This window comes from Heloderma suspectum, chromosome 5 (assembly GCF_057233095.1).
Source record: "Heloderma suspectum isolate Gila_16-S chromosome 5, 16-S_ref, whole genome shotgun sequence".
NCBI lineage: Eukaryota > Metazoa > Chordata > Lepidosauria > Squamata > Helodermatidae > Heloderma > Heloderma suspectum.
This window is the reverse complement of record NC_139462.1, coordinates 187,579,602-187,601,088: the sequence shown is the minus strand read 5'-3', so window position 1 is coordinate 187,601,088 and position 21,487 is coordinate 187,579,602. Positions and strand designations below refer to the sequence as shown.

The 21,487-nt window shown below is 42.8% G+C and overlaps 1 protein-coding gene across 1 annotated transcript in view; it reads left to right on the top strand.

Annotated features, from left to right (window-relative positions):
- Positions 1 to 13,689: 13,689 nt before the first annotated feature.
- The window catches only part of LOC146344959 (uncharacterized), a 37,319-nt gene continuing 29,521 nt past the window's right edge, over positions 13,690 to 21,487 (top strand). Inside the window, exon 1 of the mRNA XM_084859828.1 lies at positions 13,690 to 14,055. Coding sequence (XP_084715954.1) covers positions 13,690 to 14,055 — 366 coding nt within the window. The remainder of the gene's footprint in view (positions 14,056 to 21,487) is intronic.

The window sequence follows — 21,487 nt, the reverse complement described above, 5'->3', positions numbered from 1 at the left end:
AATGCAGGATCACAATGACTCCCTTTTTCACATGCTTCCTTTCCCTCCCACCCCCTTCCCCCGCTTCTCCCTGTATTCGAGGCTTCCATGATCTTTCATTGATTTTGCTCCTCTTCTTGTCGCTTTTACTCTTTTCATGAGGAAACTGAAGCGGAACACAACAGGGTTATTTGATCACTCATTATCTGCGATCTATTTAAAAACAGAACAAAGGGCATTTAGTGCAGGAGACGAATGATCATGGTGTCATGTAAAGAGCCTGCAAACTTCCGTGAAGGTGCAATCTCAATCGCAGGATAAAAGCGCTGTGTGAAGGAGCCCATAGGACCTTTTTACAAGTGACACCAAGGTTGTGGAACTCTTTCAGACGTGCTTATTCACTCTGCCTCTTCTCTGTTGGCCTTTTAGATACTGGAAGAAGGCCCTTCCTTCTATGGGGCCTTTGGGACTTCCATTGCTCCTGCTGGTTTCCCTACTGCTCAGTTAATTGATTATTTTCTCCTGCTTTGTTTCTGCTATTTTGATTCCTGTTTTGTATAATGAGCTGCTTTTTAGATTATATAGCAGGATGTAAATATTTTTAAAATAATAAATGCTAAGATAAGATAAAATTTAGACTAGTATGATGGATATCTGAGCAGTTTTGCCACAATGAATTGCTCTTCATCAGCAACTTTCATCCTTGGAAATTGCATGCACATGCGTTTAAAAAATACGTTTCTGAACCCAAACTCTTAAGCACCAAACTAGGCAATAACTTTGAGTGATTGCATGTAACATGTTTTGTTATTCTCTTTCAAATAACAGCTGCCAGGGACCTGATCAGAATCATAGTACATACACAGGAAGAGGGGAAGATTTAACCATTTCCCCCTGCCATGGTCATGACATAAAACATCCTTGCAGAAATGCTATTTGAAAGAGAGCCATAATGGCAGCTTTCCTCCCAGAGTGATGAATAGCTTTGTGGTGTTTTTTTCCCATTGGGACTGGGAGGGGGGGCTTTAACCCTTCCCCCGCATGCCACAGTTCTGATTCCCCCCCCCCATGTTATTTAAAAGAAATAACTAGACACATTACGGGCACAATCCTATGCTTATTTAGACAGAAAAAGTCCTACAACTCAAGAGTATTCCCCAGCCAGCTTAGCTAGGAATAGAACTTTTTTCTGCATAGGATTACACTCTAAAACCACACATCCAGGTCGCAGTCCTATACACACTTACCTGGAAACAAGCCCCATTGAACTCAATGGGGCTTAGTTCTGAGTAGACATACACAGGATTCCACTGTTAATGTATTGTCTAGGCTGGCTTGAAGAGGCTACATTTACTGTTCAGCATCACCTTGGAATAAATTCCCTTCTCTGCAGCTCTGCAAAGATCATTCCAGGCTTAGAGCTAATATTCTAAAAAGAAGCTGAAATAGCTTCCACCTGTTGCCAGGATGAACTTAATACATATTCCATACTTTCATTGAGAGAAGCATATGTGTGAGGAGCATATTGCTGAATTCAGCAAAGGTTTCTTTAGGAATGCAGTGCCTATTTAAATAATACCTGAACACAGCAGCCATGATTTATTAGTCTTTGAAACAAGAATTAAATGTTCTCCTTTTATTTCAGGATGGCTGCTGAAGTTTAATTGAGAATTTTAACAGCTTTTCAATTTATCTGCCTCTTTTGTCCTATATTGGTCATCCATTGGCTCTCTATAAAGCTCCGTAAGGGATCACAGTCTTAATGGATAGTCCCTTTATGCTGAAGGGTAAGAGAGAAGGGATGACATGAATTACTTATAAAGTTCACAGAGATACTGCGGCTGACAAAAAGACTAATGACTGGCTTCTAGCCTTAACTACTCCACACACACACACACACACACACCCCACACACACACACCTCACCTACAGACTGCCATTAACAAAGCACAAAGGTGTAAATGGGTTGGGAATGTTTCTGATGTCTTGGTGTCCACAAAGTGATGGAAAAGCTGTGAAATAATACAGGACATGTACATTTTTCATGGCATCGTATTTTAGTTTTAAATTCACAGATATCATCTTCTGAAAGGACGTGCAGAGCTGAATGGCTTTATGCCTTCTTTCCCCTTCACAGTTAATGGGCAGGAATTCTGCTGACTCCAGAGTGCAAATATTAACCAGACCAAGTCTGCATATTTTGGTTTGTCACTAGAAACAAATGTGATTCTGCACTAGCTGGAGTTCAGCATTCTTTTGTTGGCCTCCTGCAAACTGCAGCCGCTTCAGCAATAGTATAAGAAAGAATTCCTTTTTAATGTAGGAATGTGTTGTGGGAAATGCTACCCCAACTGCTCCTACTGATGGTACCAGCACCCTGATCCTCTTTTCCTACATCTCCAGTGCACAACGGAAAAGGATCGAAATGGGGTTATTTATTTATTTATTTCATTTCTATACTGCCCAATAGCTGAAGCTCTCTGGGCAGTTCACAAAAATTAAAACCAAGGAACACACAATACAACAACATAAAATATATAAAACATTAAAACCACAGTATAGCAATACAATGGGGCCACAGTGGCTTAGTGGTTAAAGACGCTGAATTGCAGACTGGAAGATCGGCAGGACAGCAGTTCGAGACCCAAGTGCCGCATGACGGAGTGAGCTTCAGTCCCAGCTTCTGCCAACCTAGCAGTTCGAAAGCAAGAAATTGCAAGTAGATAAATAGGTACCGCCTTGGCGGGAAAGGTAACAGCGTTCCGTGCACCTCGGTGTTCAGTCATGCCGGCCACATGACCACGGAAGCGTCTTCGGACAGTGCTGGCTCTTCAGCTTAGAAATGGAGATGAGCACCACACCCTAGAGTCGGACACGACTGGTTGGGGACACCTTTACCTTTACCTTTTTATAACAATACAACCAGAATAAAACCAGAATAAAACTGAGCAGCAGTGCAGTAATTTAAAATACAGATTTAAAACAGCAAAGCTAAAAGTCTAGAAAGCTAAAATGCCTGGGAAAATAAAAAGGTCTTCACCTGGCGCCGAAAATAATACAATGTACTGTAGGTGCCAGGCGAACCTCACTAGGGAGCTCATTCCACAGCCGGGGTGCCACAGCAGAAAAAGCCCTCCTCCTAGTAGCCACCCGCCTCACTTCCTTTGGCAGGGGCTCACGGAGAAGGGCCACTGAGGATGATCTTAAGGTCTGGGCAGGCACATATGGGAGGAGGCGATCCTTCAGATAACCTGGGCTTTGAATGTTAATACCAGCACTTTGAATCGGGCCTGGAAATGGACTGGCAGCCAGTGCATTTGATGCAGGTATGATGCAGCCTGTGAGGATCAAGCATACGTTCGCGTGGCCATTTGATGCAGAATGCAACTTTCAGAAACAGAAAGTGTGGACTTGTAAGGTTTTGTATTCTGGGGCTAATAGAAATATATTTGATGCAATTATTCTGTTGCAGATTTAAACAATGTGATTCCAGCAAAACACACCTCTGAAAATATGTAGCAATTGTAATATGTGTGTCTACCTCTGAAAAACACCAGTGAACGGCAAAACAATACGAAAAACTACTCCAGCTCTTTGTAATCCTTCTGACATAAAGGGATGTATGTGTTTTGCAATGTTTCCATTACTACTTCATGTATGAATTTCCAAAGCATAGCCATGTTTTTGCAGCAAAAATAACAGAGTCTTGTGGCACCTTACAGACTAACAAATTTATTTTGGCATAAGCTTTTGTGGACTTGCCAGAATAAATCTGATTGGGTTGGATCCAGATTTATGCTGAATCAGCTGCACTGATGGAAGTGGACTTCCTTGCCTCTTCCTTCCCAGGGAAGCCCCTCCAGCCCCGGAAAACACTACACCGAGAGTCCAGAGACCCTGCTGAATGGAGTGAGCTGTGGTGTGAGGGGGAGGGGCAATCCCCCGAAATTAGGTGGGCAGACCTTCCGCAACCAGAAAACAGATCCTGGATCCAACCCTTTGTCTTTAAGGTACTACAAGACTCTTTGTTATTTTTACTTTATGTATCTTAAGGCATTGATGCAATTGGAGCTGTGCTAAAATAAGGACAGTGTTGAGAGCTGACATTTCATTCAGTTTCAGGACTCAAAGCTAGAACTAGTGGAGGCCGGTGGCTCCAATGTCAATGGGGCAGTGAATCCACTCCCGGTTTCAGTCAGAACTCTAAAGGAGCTATCACTTTGGATAGCTCCTTTAGAGTAGGGATGTACGGACTGTGTAAAATCTGTTCCGTCTGTGTTTCGCGGATTGTCAGGTGCCTTTTGTTCTATCGTCCACCCACAGACGGATGCGAATATATACTTTTTCGTTATGTGGAAAAATACGCAAATAATTACATAAGTATTTACATAATTCACCTTAGTATGTAACATTTAGCATATTGTCCCCCATTCCATTCAACGTTTCCTCAGTAGAAACTTACATATTTTCCTACAAATTTATATGTGTAAATTTTGGGAAAGTAAAAAAATCATCCAAAAGTCAATGGACTCCACGTGGCCTGAGGGGGTTGCTCCACAGAGGATTCCGCAGGTCGGATTCTTAGAAATCTGAGCTCATTTTAGTCTGTCTTGAATTTCTCCAGCATCCCTACCTTAGAGTTCTGACTGAAACCTGGAGCGGATGAACTGCCCCACTGACATCAGAGCCACCAGCCTTCACTGGCTAGAACGTGTGGAGACATAAAGGCCAGGTTGCCTTTAACCATGTGAAGAGCACCCTTCCCACAACATTAACTGTTGTCAGCTCACACCATCTGGCCTTAGCAAAAGGGGCGTTCATTAAAGAGACTTGTGACTTGTGGCACCTCTCAGTTTAAGGAATGTTTGAAACTAGAACTCCTAGTTCTAACCATGGTGTGCAACAATAGTGAAATCCTATCTAACCACGTTCAGCAATAGTTTTTGATATAAAGCTCCCTGTGAGTCTTCTGCCTCACATATTGTATTTATTAAATGGCTGCGAGAGCTGGACCATAAGGAAGGCTGAGTGAAGGAAGATAGATGCTTTTGAACTGTGGTGCTGGAGGAAAATTCTGAGAGTGCCTTGGACTGCAAGAAGATCAAACCAGTCCATACTCCAGGAAATAAAGCCAGACTGCTCACTTGAGGGAATGATATGAAAGGCAAAACTGAAGTACTTTGGCCACATAATGAGAAGACAGGACACCCTGGAGAAGATGCTGATGCTAGGGAAAGTGGAAGGCAAAAGGAAGAGGGGCCGACCAAGGGCAAGATGGATGGATGATATTCTGGAGGTGACGGACTCGACCTTGGGGGAGCTGGGGGTGGCGACGGCTGACAGGAAGCTCTGGCATGGGCTGGTCCATGAAGTCACGAAGAGTCGGAAGCGACTGACCGAATAAACAACAACAACAAACAAAAGGGTGCCTTTGCAAGCCTTCACCCTCTAGACTATTTGGTGCACTTGGTTCATGGGTTTACGCACGGGATATTTTATATGTAAGAAGGTTTCCATATAAGGCAGGAGAATTCAAGTCTGTAAGGGACATGCCGTGTATGTGAGCTAGAGGGCTTTTAGCAAAAGCAACACTTTCCCATAGATGGTTTTGGAGATGGGAGAAGGTGACAGAGAACTGGCTGGGATGTCCCTCTGCTCCTCCAGAACACTAGAAGATTGCTTGAGTCATTGATACCATCCCACAAGGCAGCACGCCTTAAGTTGTTTCTGAGAGGTAGCTGTACCAGGTGAGTTGTATATAGAATTCAGGCTCCGAATTAACAATTAGTTCTGAGGCACTATAGCACCGCTGCTGCCTGTTGTGGTACTAGCCCTGATCTAGCTTTGGTTATTTAATAAACATATGCAATGGAGGAGATGTGAACCTTGGTGGTTGCAGGGAGAGAAGTCTCTTTTCCTTATTTGTAATTGCCAGCACTTTTACAGCTCCATACCTGTAAATGCCATCATGAAATTGTCTAGACTGCATTGCATGTAGTTTAGTTCTCTCAAAATGTTATTGAGTGGCTTGATTATTGAGAGGAAGCTCTTAAAAAGGACTCTGCTAGTTTAGCAACTGTGGGATCTGTTCTTCTGGAACTCAGCATAGTTAGGTTAAGGGAGCAATCCTATGGCCACTAGACAGTGGCTAGACAGCCATAGGATATGGTGTTTTCTGGGAACCGACCTTGGAGCCAGCGCTCCGTGGTCAGTTTCCGGAGAACCGACCTCCCCCCACTTCCGCACTGCCTCAGAGGCAGCGCAGAACAGCCCCATCCTCCGTGCTCACAAGAGGAGTGCGGAGTGGCTGAAAGGGGGCGTAGCTGGGGGCGATCCAGGGTGGGGAGAGCGTAACTGTCTGTACAACACATCCTATGTGTCGTACAGTGACTTCCTTCCCCACTCTGTCTTCCTGTGGCTAGACAGCAGCAATCGGCTGTCTAGCCAAAAAAGCAAGGCAGGAGAAGCGCGGTGGGAACAATCCCCTCCGTGCTTCTCCTGCCCTGCTTTGGATAGGTGGTCGTCTCTGAGTTTGGCGGCCGCCTATCTAGTTAGGTTTGCACCCTAAATGAGCAATAATAGAAATGCACACATTTTTAGACATATATGCTTTTCATATTCAGTGCACTGCTGTCTCACCTATGGCCTATTATGTTCTCATTAGAAAGTGGTTTTTCCTTTCATTTTTTTCTGTGGCGTATATTGTTTGGAAATGCAGGTTTCCTTAATTATTATTTCTTGATGGCTAACTCACAGTTAGAAGTGGAACAGCTGATTAAGGTGTTACCCTGCTAAACACATTGCAATTCTTCTGTAGAACATACATTTGATTTTAGAGACACACCTGAGTGTTCTGTGTGTGTGCGCGCGCACGTGTGCACGCACACACATGCATTTTGGGAATTGAAGAGAAGGATATGTACAGTTCAGCAAGGCTATCGAGTTGGCTTTTATTATTAGATTCATTGCTCAGACAATAAAACTAAGATCTTGTGGCTGGCAAGTGCACTTTCTCCCCTTCCCAAATGATGTCAAATCACAAGGTGCTTTTCAAACTTGTCATGGTAATAAAGAAAAATGTGCTTTGAACATGCTTCATTGTAACTGTTCTCCTGTGTATTGTCTTGAAGTGAAACACTTCAAGCCAAGAAATAAAATTTTTGAAGAGAAAATATAACCCACTTCAACAATTTGAAAGGAAAATGTACGAGTATATATAAATGATAAACTTGCTGGAATTAATGGTGAGAACAGAGGTTTGATAAATGACCTTATTTGTGCTAACTCAGGAATACACTTTTGGACTACAACTTTGCCCCTGACCTATCTACTAAACCAAAAATTGGCTATTTTATAAAACCGTGCTATACCAAGGTATTTACAATGTACTCATCACAATGGTGTTGAAGTATCACAATCCACTGATGGTTCTATCAACAAAAAACTGGCATTATGGGACATTTTGCTGCCTTTATATATGTACAACCTGACATATTGAAAAGAAATTCTCATCCACTATCAAACACTAAACCCTATCCAAAGCTTCATGAGTGCTTGATGTCCACAGACTCCCCTTTCAGGTCAAGAACAATTCCCTATGTCCATCCTTTTGATGTGTGCTGTCCAGTGGAGGATGGTGGCTCCAATGTCAGTGGGGTGGTGAATCTGCTCTGGGTTTCAGTCAGAATCCTAAAGGAGCTATGGCTGAAACCCAGAGCGGATTCACCGCCCCACTGAAGTTGGAGCCACCAGCCTCCACTGGTGCTGTCACAGATCTTTCCCTGATGCTACAGCGACTGGGGAAGCCCTTGTACATATGGGAGTCCCATGTGACATCAAAATATCTGTCACAAGTGTGCACATGGGATTAGCTGCCTTGCTTACCCACCCCCCAAGCTAGCAAGGTGAAATTCCAAACTATGTGGCTTGGCTGCTGGATGGAGGAATTTCCATTCAGGTAGTTTAATATGTGAGATATAGTTTGCCTCTCAGAACCTGCTGCACCCCTTCTTGCCCCACCTCCAGATATTTCCTAGCGCTATCACTGCACAGGAGGCGCTATGGATCATAAAGCTGTTTCTCTGGTGGTTGGAGTAATGGTTTTATTTGTATGTATGTATGCATGTATGTATTTACTAACTTATTTATGGTGCAATCCAATACATGTTTAGGTACAACTCGCAGCATTCCCCAGCCAGCCATGGGGTTGTAGGAGGTTTTTCTGTCTAAACATGCATTATTGCGCCTTTACTTGCTTATAAATGTGTGTGTCCCCTTTTGGCCCAAATAGGGCCCCAAGGTGATTTACAATTAAAACTTAAAACTTTTTAGAAATTTAAAATATGGTTATGATATAGCAGAGTAGGGCATATTCTATAGGTATCTATGATAAATTAAAAATCAAGAATAGTGTAGTCCAAGTCACTCTCAAATTGATGTCAACCGTTGTCCCACATTTCTCTGACAGAACCTCAGAACTATAAATGTGATTCATTTAAAAATATGCATATATCCTGCTATGGACAGATAACCCATAAAATCCATCTGTTTCTCATTTGCTGGGTTTGGATGATCATGGGGGAAAAGACACCACTGTGGCTTCTTTTCTCTGCCCTGCGCATGCCACTAGTGCAACTGCCATTTCCCTAATTACCCACGACGCAGGTTATCATGTCATCCAAACCCGGTGAGGTGTGCAGTGGGGGTAGCTTCTAAACCACCATGCAACCCATGGCTTGTTGTAGGGGTTATGGGGTGGTTTAGGAGCCACCCCCGCTGCACACCTTGCTGGGTTCAGACGACATGATCCCCTGCGCCACATCGCAGGTAATTAGGGGAATGGTGGTCGTGCAAGCGGCATGTGCAGGGCAGGGAAAAGACGCCACAGTGGCTTCTTTTCCCCCTGTGATCATCTGAACCCGCTCATTCTATCCGAATCTGTTTTTCTATCTCTCTCTACCATGCCAAGGTTTTGCCCTCAACCTCAATCTGTTATGGAGCTCAAGTTAAATTAAACAGCAGAATTAATTTTAGAAATATATCAAATCATTTGTTAGCAAGTATATTGCAGGAAGTCATAATATATGTCAAACTAGACTAAATGTAATCACACACACAATGCTAATAGATCTGCAGACATTTGGGGGCGGGGGATGATTCAAGAGACACAGGGCATGGTTTTAAGGGTGCCATAAAATATAATACTGTTTACTGCAGGATAGAAAATGTCAAAAAGCCGAAGTCAGCATCATATTAGAAGCAGAAAGCAGATGGGAGAGGCAGGAAGAGTTAAGGTTGCAGACAATGGATCACATTATTTTAACAAATCTGTAAAATAAATACATTTTTATTTTTAATTTTATTTATTAAAACATTTCTATCCCGCCCTATATCATTAAGATCTCAGGGCAATGTACAGATAAAATCAATTTAAACAGTACAAAACAATAATTTAAACACCTAAAACATATTATACTATTAAACAAGCTAATACCAGTTAACATCTAAAACAATAAAACAGTTAAAACAATGTGCTAGGGAATACATTTAGCCCTCAAAGGCTTTGGTAAAAATCCATGTTTTTACTTGGTGCCAAAACAAGACCAATGTCTGCGCCAAATGGGCCTGGGAGGGGGGGGCATACATATATTGCATGATCTTTTAAAGTATATTTTAGAGGTGACATGCCTCTAAAAGTGTGTGTGCAGGGATTATGTACAATGATTCCAAGCAATAGCATATGGTGATTTGCGCATGATGGTAATTCACCTTATCTATCAGTTCTCAACCAAAAACATAAAGCCAGCTTTTAAGATGGACATCCAAACAGTTTCTGAATCAAGTGAGCATCTGTTAGTTTTATTGCTAGGTGCCCAAATCCATTTATGGAGATCCATGTGCCTACCACTTGCTGGAACCGGAAGTACCACCATGAATCTGATCCACATCTAAGTGTGCATCAGTGTTGCATGTCATTGTTCCACACTGCATTGTTCTTAATGGAATGCACATCAGGACTCCAGTGCTGAATAAACATGTGTGATCTACTTTTGCCTTTGTCTGTAATAATTGTTACTGAGTTGAAAGCTATATACAATGCTTATTTCAACATGAACAGAGAAATTGTAATAACAACAAAGCAAAAATGGTCCTTAACAATATGTACAGTTAAGAAAACATTGCTACAATATTTTAGCATTATAGCATTTAGATTTTATATACTCAAGTTTTTATTTGTATATTGTGACACATGTCTTTGTTACAATGTTTTTAGCATTTGCACTTTTTAATATTAAACAATTTTAATTGTGTATATTCATGTCCCTTACGTCAGGATTTTGTTAAACATAAACAGCAAAACCATGACCTTTAGAAAGCTAATTTTGCTATTATGCATAAGGTACACAACCACAATAACAGCATCATTTGCTTCAGTGGACAGACACACATGGAATAAAAAGTTGCTTCTTTGCTTGTACGCATTCCAGTGTATTACAGCAATTCAGTTATAAGACTGCTTTGTATGGATGTAACACCTTACATCGGTACCCATCGTTTTACTAATATTAATTAACTCCTACTGTGTAATGAGTTCCATCCTGTGCTGCTTCAGAAAGCCTCGCCAACTGCATGCTAATGAGAGCACAAATGTAAGTAACACTCATACTGTCAGCTGTGCAGCCTGATCCTATGCAACCATGCATGTAAGTACCACTGAGTTCAATAATGCCTAAAATACGTATAGGATTGCAGACATTCTCATGTCTGAAGTGAGGTGAAAATGGAGCTTTTCTGTACTGGAGCTTTTTAATTTTATTCTGTATTGGAGCTTCTTAATTTTATTTTAAAGATGCATACACAGATGGAGATTGGTTCCTAGCATTATTCTTTGAAAAAAGTGAGGAAGCATGCCAAGTAACATATTAACAGGAAGAAGTTTCCAAGCACAGGAGGAAAAATGGAAAGGGTGGATAAGAGTAGCAAGGCAACAAATCAAGAGATCTAACAAGACAACAACTTTGGGAAGAGTAAGAGTGCAATGAGAAGCATGGAAGGGCCTGAACATTCAAGGATGGATACTTCAAAAGGAAGCACCAAACGTCTGAAATTGTATTCTAAAGTATGTACATGATTGAAACTCAAAGTCATTGCTACAAGCACTATCCGCCCCCCACCCCCAATAAAATGCAGTCTGTATATATTCAACATTGCCCATTTTTTTTGTTGGAGAGTCTTCTTCCCCCCTCTGTTATTCATATAACCCAAGACACACAGACCTTATAACAGAATGTGTCCCTACATGTCCAATAGTGATTGTATCAGATCCACATATGCAGGTTTCAGGAATTTGTAAAGATTGTATATGCTACCACAGAAGGGCCACTTGAAATCTGTCCAGCTGGCTGTGGTATCAGCTCCTTTCTTTTGATCGTGCACAGCATTATATTTCAGAATCCCTTATTCAGAGATTGTTCAGGTGTTCTTCGACTGAGAGTTGCAAGTAACGACATCGTTACTGCAATATTAATCTCATTTATCATAGTCCTGCCGTTGCATTATAGTTTCCTAGAGCTCCGTTCTGTGCATTTGCAGCTGCAACTTCCTGTGCAGGCACATTCGTTTTAAGAGGGTTTGCAAACAGGAGATGTTCCAACTAGCTTGTGTGCTCTAGAAGAAATACTTTGGGGAATGCAGGCTGTGTATATTCAAACACAATTGTGATTTACACAACCAAGTTTAGAAGTTTTTAAAGATTGTGTGGCTTTTTTTCACAAAGAAGTCACAAAATCCATTTACCACAAAGAATGTTATAAAGGTGAAATAATTTCTGGACACTAAAAGTCTGGTTTCATAAAACACAATGTTCTTAGCATTGTGTATGAATTCTAGGATTGTTAATTATTGTCTTCCATATCTAAATGTAATTGAATACAGTATTCTCTTTCATTCCTCCCCTAAACTGATTTAGGGTGCAATCCTATTCATGTTTAGACAGAAAAAAGTTGTACAACTCCCAGCATTCTCCACCTAGTACAGCTAGTTGGGGAATGCTGGGAATTGTAGGATTTTTTTTCTGTCTAAACATGCATAGGATTGCACCCTTAAAGTGCTAAACAGTATTTACAACCCTACACTAGGAATTGCAGCACTGCCAACCAAATGCAAAAATGTCCTCCACCTAATGGCACTTAGTTTTAGATGTCCAAAAGCTATTCTAAAAGGTCTTGATTTTGCAAGTTGTTGTTGTTCAGTCGTTCAGTCGTGTCCGACTCTTCGTGACCCCATGGACCATAGCACGCCAGGCCTTCCTGTCCTGCGCTCTCTCCCAGAGTGTGCTCAAGTTCATATTCATAGCAAAGGGATCTTCAGAAGCTGGTGTGGTTTTTTTTAAAGGAAAGATACTTAGCTGTTTTGATTTTATGTCTCTAATTGTTACTTGTCCTAAGCCTCTATACCATTTTACAAATCCTTACTGGAGGCCCTACTCCAGGTACCCTTGTCTTCAGATGCTAGGGTTGCTAGGGTTGTCTTCAGATGCTAGGGGTTGGGCAACCAGAAACAGGGCTTTCTCTGTGATGGCCCCCTAGTTAAGGAATATCTTCCCCAGGGATGCCTCCTTTAGGGAGCAATCCTATGGCAGCTAGTCTGAGAGTTTTTCAAAAGAAAAAAAACATGAACACGAAGAACAGAAGCAATTATTGAAGGCCACCACTTCATCAAATGTGTCTGCAGTGAGAGCATCATTCTTAGTGGCTAACTGCATTGCTAAAGCTAAGAAGCCCTTTGAAGAGTTGATCCTGCCTGCTGCTAAGGACATTTGCCGTGAACTTTTACGAGAGGCTGCAGTTCGCAAGGTGGCACGTATTCCTCTTTCGGCTAGCACCATAACTAGATGAATTGATGAAATAGCAGAGGATATTGAGGCATAATTGTTAGAGAGGATTAATGAGTCACCGTGGTGCATGATCCAGGTTGACGAGTCTACTGATGTTGACAACAAGGCTTGTTTTTGTGCGATATATTATTCAGCAGGATGTGCATGAGGATATGTTACATGCATTTTTGGTGCCAACCAACACCACAGCTGCAAAACTATTCAAGTCTTTGAATGATTACATATCAGGAAAACTGAACTGGTCATTTTGTGTCGGTATATGCATGGACGGAGTGGCTGCCATGACTGGATGGCTTTCTGGTTTCCCTACTCGAGTCAAGGAGGTTGCTTCTGAATGTGAGTCTACGCACTGTGTCATCCATAGAGAAATGCTGGCTAGCCGAAAAATGTCACCTGAACTTAACAACGTTTTGCAGGATGTGATTAAAATTATCAACCACATTAAAGCACATGCACTTAACTCACGTCTGTTCGCGCAGCTCTGTGAGGAGATGGACGCAGAGCACACATGTCTTCTCTTATACACAGAAGTGAGATGGCTTTCTAAAGGTAGATCACTGGCCAGCGTTTTTGAGTAACAATAGCCACTCCAGAGATTTCTTTTAGAAAAACAGTCACCACTGGCAGCACATTTCAGTGACACAGAATGGGTCGCAAAACTTGCTTACTTGTGTGACATATAGAACCTGCTCAATGAACTCAATCTGTCACTTCAGGGGAGAACGACAACTGTGTTCAAGTCGGCAGATAAAGTGGCTGCATTCAAAGCCAAACTGGAAGTATGGGGGTGACAAGTGAACATTGGGACTTTTGACATGTTTCAAACATTAGCAGAGATTTTGAAAGAGACTGAGCCAGGGCCTTCTTTCCCCCAGCTGGTGCATGATCACATATCTCAGCTTTCAAAAGAGTTTGAGCATTACTTCCCAACCACAAAAGACCCCCGAACTGGGAAGGTATGGATCCGCAACCCATTTGTGAATAAACCAGGTAAATCGACTTTGTCCGTGCTAGAAGAGGATCAACTGCTTGAGATCACAAATGATGGTGGCCTTAAAAGTATGTTTCAGACAACTTCAAATCTTCATACGTTCTGGATTAAAGTCAAGGCGGAATATCCTGAGATTGCCACAAAAGCACTGAAAAGTCTGCTTCCATTTCCAACATCCTATCTTTGTGAAGTAGGGTTTTCTGCAGTGACAGCAACCAAAATGAGATTATGGAGTAGACTGGAGATAAGCAACACACTTCAGGTGTCACTGTCTCCCATCACCCCCAGATGGGACCATCTAGTTGCAGGAAAGCAAGCTCAGGGCTCCCACTGATTCTGCATTATGGTGAGTTGTATAATTATTTCATTATATATTACAATGTAATAATAATAGAAATAAGGTGCACAATGAATGTAATGCGCTTGAATCATCCTGAAACCATCCCCCCAAGTCCGTGGAAAAATTGTCTTCCACGAAACCGGTCCCTGGTGCCAAAAAGGTTGGGGACCGCTGGTCTAGAGGGCCATAGGATATGCTCCTTTCCGGGAACCGACCTTGGAGCCTGTGCTCCGTGGTTGGTTCCCGGAAATCTGACCCCCTCCCCCGGTCGGCCTTGCAGCACGGAGAAGTCCTGTCCTCCGTGCTTGGAAGACAAGTGTGGAGCAACTGAAAAGGGGCAGGGCTGGGGGGCATTCCAGGGCGGGGATAGTGGAGCTGCGTGTACGACACATCTTATGTGTCATACGGCAGCTTCCTCTCCCGGTCGGGCTCCCCAACACTAGACAGCCGAAAACGGCTAACGAAAAAGAGCAAGGCAGGAGAGGTGCAGAGGGAATGATCCCCCCCATGCCTCTCCTGCCTTGCTTAGGATAGGTGATCACCTCTGAGTTTGGAGGCAGCCCTAGTTAGGATTGCGCCCCATGAGGTCTTATGAGATTAGATTCTTTGGTGTTTGCTTCTGGAGCTCAATAGAGTGCATAGTGCAGAAAGAAATTTGTGCACTATGGTAGAAGAGACAAAGTGGTAGAAGAGACAAAGGAGACAGAGGCTAAGAGGTAAGTGGGCTGCAGGAAGCCCAGGGGGCTGCCCTTTATCCTTCTGAGTGGCTGTGAGCTCACCAGGTGCTTCTGAGAGCTCCAACTGAATTGGGTGTGTGTGGCCTGAGTACTCCCAGCAGCTGAGTGGGCAGGAAGCTTCAGTCTGTTTCCCGCCTCCCAGCTGAGCAGAGCAGAGCAGAGCAGAGCAGAGCAGAGCAGAGCAGAGCAAGCTGCTCCAGCTGGTCCAGGGACTACAGAAGCAAGCAAGCTCCCAGAGAGCTAGTGACCAGAGCGAGCGATCAGGGGGAGCAAACAGGAGTTGGACAGGGGAGTTCGGCAGGGGAGGTCAAGGGGGAGGCCCCTAACATTTTTTTTCATTTTATTTTTTAACTAACTTTTTTCATTTATTTGTCTTATAACACACACTTCCACACCAGTGAGACTCTGTTTTTAACCTCTACTGAGTAGAGGAGCAGGCACAGGCTAGTCTAGAACAATCACAAAGCTAGACACAAAAAGGGAAAAGAGGCAATGGAAGGACAGGACTCTCCAGTGGTGGTGACCTGAAAGGTGTGTGCAATGTTTGTTTTCTTGCCTGAGAACAACATGGCCTACACCTGCAACAAGTGCAAGTTGATCACACTGCTGGAAGAAAAAGTAAGTGGACTGGAGTGGCGACTGTCGACCGTCCGGGGAATAAGAGAACACAAAGTGTACTTGGGCAGGATGGGGGAACTACAGCAGCAAAGGGAAGACCAGAAGCTTGAAGAGCAACAGCAAGATGAGGCAGTGGGAAATGCTGAGGTGAAGAAAAATGGAGTAGAGTTCCACTCCTTGGAAAAGGGTGACAGTTAGGAGAAGAAGAACTAGACGCCATTCTGCACCAGTGGAAGCAGTGGAGCTGTGGAACCGATTCCAGGTACTTGCGGATGAGACTGGAGGACAGCCTGCAGAGGAAGAATCACAGGGGAACCTGCATGAGAGTGAGCAAGAGGCTGAAGGTCAGTCAAACAGAGGCGATGAAACCCAGGCCTACAACAAGAAGAAGAGTGGTAGTAGTGGGAGACTCCTTGCTGTGTGGGATCAAGACCCAAGTATGTCGCGAAGACCCGTGGACTCGCCAGGTATGTTGTCGCCCAGGAGGACGGATTAGACACATGACTGAAAGGTTGCCTGCACTCATAAAGCCCACTGACAGGTATCCCTTTCTTCTCATCCATGTGGGAACAAATGATACCGCCAAGCAGAGCTACAAAGAAATCATGTCAGACTTTGAAGCTTTGGGAAGGAAACTCAAGAACTTTGGGGTCCAGATAGTTTTCTCATCCATCCTTCCAGTAGTTAGAAGAGGGATAGAAAGGGAACGAAAAATACTCCGGGTGAATGACTGGCTATGAAGGTGGTGCCAACGAGAGAGATTTGGATTCTGGGACCACGGGCTATACTTCCTAGAAGATGGGCTGTTGGAAAGGGACGGGTTGCACCTCACAAAGGCTGGGAAGAATGTGTTTCACCACAGCATGAAGAACTTCATCAGGAGGGCTTTAAACTGAATCCTACAGGGAAGGGAGATGTAATGTTGGGGGTAACAATGGACGTAGGCGCATGCACTGCAATGGAGAGAACAGCTCTGATAGCGCCCAATAATAGTCTTCAGACACATGTAGGAAGAAAGCCAGACAATGAAGTACATGGTCTTCGATGTCTATATACTAATGCCCAGAGTATGGGAAACAAACAGAACGAACTTGAACTCTTAATACAGGAGGGAAATTATGACTTGATAGGTATAACTGAGACTTGGTGGGATGACTCTCATGACTGGAATACAGCAATTGAAGGATATAACTTGTTCAAAAAGAAATCCCAGAGTGCAGGACACAGAATAATGGGCTCAAGTTACAGGAAGCCAGATTCCGGCTGAACATCAGGAAAAACTTCCTGAGTGTTAGAGCAATACGACAATGGAACCAATTACCTAGGGAGGTGGTGGGCTCTCCCACACCGGAGGTGTTCAAGACGAGGCTGGACAGCCATCTGTCAGGGATGCTCTGACTTGGATTCCTGCATTGAGCAGGGGGTTGGACTCGATGGCCTTGTAGACCCCTTCCAACCCTACTATTCTATGATTCCATGAAATGATACACAATTGTGAAAAGGCCATCTTTCTTATAGATCCTGCTTCTATAAAATGCTGACATTCTCTAGGGAGGTCAGCTCAGCTCACTTATACACATCAATGACAGTTAAAGACAAATGCAACATCTTTCTAGATTAACTGGATCACATTACTGGATTGCATTAACTACAGGCTTTGTGCAGTTTAATTAACTACTCTGTCTTCCAGCCTCCTGCAGCCCTGCAGGCATTTCACAACAATTTCATTTAAAATAGGTGGTATTGCTGGGCACTGACCCTTATTGGATGCCAATCTCTGAGAATCTTTATTTCAGTTCCAAAATGGAACCTGTTTCAAAGGAGGTACACCATGTCCTTTCCAACATAGTGGGAAAGTTAATATCCCTTTAATGAGCCCCCATCTTTTTTTTGGGGGGGGAGGAAGGAAACAAGAAGTGGAGATGTAATGAGGGACATAGCCTAGAATATAGTGCAGACTGTGGCATATCTTTGTGGTATATTCTGCTCTGATGCAAATGTTTTGTAAAGGGCTAGAATCTCAATCAAGGTTATGACCCTGGAATCTGAAAATATAGTCTGATTTATATTGAAAAATGTACCATTCACCTCAGTGGCCTTCATGTGGTACTTCTGTGTATGTGCATGTGATTTTCTTTCTTTTTTTTACTTTTAGCAATCAGTGACCATCCCTTGTGCATTCAGTAATGGAAGGATTTAGTTCAGCCTTCCCTTTGTTAATAGGGAGGACATTTTTCCCCAGAGTAAATCCAGATGAGCGGCTATTGGCTAGACTGCAAGGTTCTTAGTTTGGTTGTTACCAAATGTTTCTGAAAGATAAGAGCCTAATAAAGTTTACTGCATGATGGTTGAATTGCTTATTGTCTTCGATTTACTGCAGTTAATGTCTGCACTAATCTTTTTACAATCAAGTAAATGGATGGATCAAAGCAATAGCAGGCTTGGGGTGGGGGTTGCATCTGCATTTGCAGCTTGCAAAAGAACTCCAACAGTCATGATCTTTTTTTCTTAAAAGGCAAAACAGGATGACAAGACACCAAACTGGGTATTTTTCCCTCTGCAGTTTCTTAAAATATTTTATTTGTGTATGTTTTAATTACTAATCTGGATTCTGGCAATGTTGCGTCTATTTTTCTTGGACAAAGAAAACTGGTGTATTCTGCAGTTGTGCCATTAGACCCAGCTGGGAACCTCCACATTCCTAGCGCTGCACAAAAGGATAACACTGGCACCAAGCTTTGCAATCTTCCCTGTATCACAGATGTTTAAGACTGTGACCTGGGTTAAGCAAGATGGTGGAATTTGTATATAAGCTGTTGTCAAGATGCTATAGATAGGCTAATGGAAGTCAGGAATTACCGCACCTTCCAGATTTTAATAAGACAAACGCTGACATTCATTTAGCCAATATAGTTTTAGCTTCCAGCCGTCCTCACCATTGGCCACGTTGGCTGGGGCCGAAATCCAGGGTACCAGAATGGGGAAGTCTGGTCTAGACTATCCAAAAGAACATGATGGAGCTCTATTGCTGAAGCTCTTGTAAGCTACCTGAACATGGCCTGGGAAACCTATGTAAGGTGCTGCTTTAAGGAGGAAGAGTGGGATATAAGTGCGGCAAATAAATGGCTGGGGAAAGCAGCAGGGACTTTGTTAGCAGTGACAGTAAGCAGCAGGAATTCATAGCTAGGTAGGTGATGAGGGTGGAAATTCAACTGCCATTCTTCACTTCACTGAAGACTGCAAGTGGCAAATTCTACCTTTGTTGCAATATATAGTTTCTTATCCTATTTTCAGTGAGCAATTTTTTCCCTCTCTTTGTAAATCCTTTTTGGTATTTGGACATTGTGCAAATGCCCCTGCTCTGCTTTCTTTTTTCTGTACTAAGCATATTCTGTTCCTTCAGCTTTTCTTCAAATGATTTGCCTTGCAGGCTGCTTTTATTTTTGGCATTTACCCTATGGCGTGGTTCGCATGTAACGAGAAGCCACCGTAGGTAAATTTCCCTGTGGAGGTTCTCATCGCAGTGGTGGCTGCCATTTTTAATATTCGGGGTGTGGCGGGGCACAGCATAGCTTCTTGTGCAAACTTGGTGAGGGTGGGTGGTTGACAAGCCACACCCACAACTCTAAAACAGGCCATGGGTTCTGGGTGGCTTGCCAGCCACCCCAACAACCCACCTTCGCTGGGCTTGTACATAACCAGACATGGCAGGGGCTTGAATTAGCAATTTGGCTCCTGCAGGCCCCGCAATCTGCTGCAGTGATCATGGGAACCAGGTCCATGGATGCCATTTTCTGTGTTGCTAGTCAGGCTCCCCCTACTGTTTGCATCAGTCATTCTCTAAATGATTCCGATGACTCTGAGCATCTCTACACCAGCCAAAAATCCTGTATTGAAAAGGGGTTTTCTGCTTCTGTTTAATGCAGGATCATGATGGACTTCCTTTAAATGGACTTACTCCCCTGCCCCCGTTTTCCCCCTTATCTGACTTCCATATGTTTCACTATACAGCTGCAAGATGGGGCTGTGGTCTAGCGCCTCTTATTGTGACTTTCCCTTTTTTACAAGGGAACTCAAGTGGGGTAATTTGATATCTCGTTATCTCCGATCTTTTGAAAAATGGAATAAAGGTAATCTAGTCCGGGAGACGCCCTGGAGGGTGATGACCCATAGAGGGCTTTTTCACACAGAGCTTTTACCCTGCTATTGAGATTGGTTACTCATGGAAGTTTGCGGGTCCTTTAGATGACGACATCAACCTCCAGGGCATCTCCCGCACTACATGACCTTTATTCCATTTTTAAGATAGGAGATAATGAACTATCAAATTACCGTGCTTGAGTTCTGTTTGAGTTCCCTCATGAAAAGGAAAAGCCACAGTAAGAGGCGCTAGACCACAGCGCCATCTAGCAGCTGTATAATGAAACAGATCGAAGACTCAAATAAGGGGGGGGAAAGGGGGGAAGGAAGCATGTGTAAAGGGAGTCCATTGTGATCCTGCATTTAAAACAGAAGCAGAAAGCCCCATTTTAAATGCTGGATTTTAGGCTGGTGTAGAGATGCTCCCAGATATCCAAAAGTGGATACAATACGCCAAAGGATATCTAACTAGCCCTGCATATATAATAATATTATTTCTTCCTGAGTCAAAGTGATACGGAGTGCTTCAACATTTTTATTTTCTTTATGCACACTGGATGAAGTAATAAGCAATGTAGAAGAGGTGATTCACTGATGACTCAATATAAATGGTTACTGAATTAACCCTAAAGGTTACAGCAAAATGGGTGACACAAGTTTAGACTTGTATAAATTAGCTGTGATAGTGCAAAGCAACTCTCCCGTACGTGACACCAGACAGTTGTCAATATGTGTGTTTAAAAGAAACCTGAATTGTGTACTGAGTTCACAATGGGCTATTGTCTAATTTTCTTACATGAAGGAATTACAGTAGCATTTTCTCAATATATTTCAACCCACCCTGTTCAGAGGGATTAAAAGACAGATCAGTTGTCCTGACTGAATTAAAGACTGTTGCTGCCCTAAACTGTCATTATCTGAAAGCTATGATGTATTTTTTGGCTAGGAAAAAATGGCTCGATCAATGCTGCTAATCTATGATGTCATTTTTTATTGACTAATGTAATAAATCATAGATAGAATGACGATCATGGTATATTGCTAATCATTCAAATAGATCTGATGTTCTACTGTGCAGTTAAAAACAGAGTCTTAATGCTTTCAAGGTCTGTCAATAAAATGCTCTCTTTATAGTACTAGAATTGCATGTGGGGTTTTTTTTGCTTTTCTGAACAGTCCACTGTCCATTTTTGTGACATGGATCTAGCACATCTCTGAAATGTAATACAACATAAATTCTTATGTTTTAGAGAAGGGATGGGGAACTCCCATCACCCCTGACCATTGGCCATGCTGGCTGGGACTGATGGGGGTTGTAATCCTAAACCACACAGAAAAGCCACCAAACAATATAGGTTATAGGAAACTGCCAATTCTAATAAACAATTAAAAACAAGGTTCAGAAAATCTACAGACAGTCCTCAGGTATTCCCTACTTACATATTATAATAATTGATATCTGTATCTGGGCTATACAAATTTTACAATACCCCTGTCCCAATACCAAGATCTTTTTAACCTTGTTTGTAATATTTTATTAAAACCTTGTTTTTAGTTGTGTATTAGAATTGCCATTTCCCTATAACCTATATTGTTTGGGGGGTTGTAATCCAACAAACATCTGGAGTGCTGGATACTCCCCATCCCTGTTTTAGAGTATACGCTGAAATGATTTGGGCGAAAATGACTGAAAATCACTCTCACTCCTCTTCTGCTTATTTCTGCCTCCAGGGACAACAAATTGCCTGCCCTGTAATACAAAACTTAAAGGGTCTGCCCATAGCCTT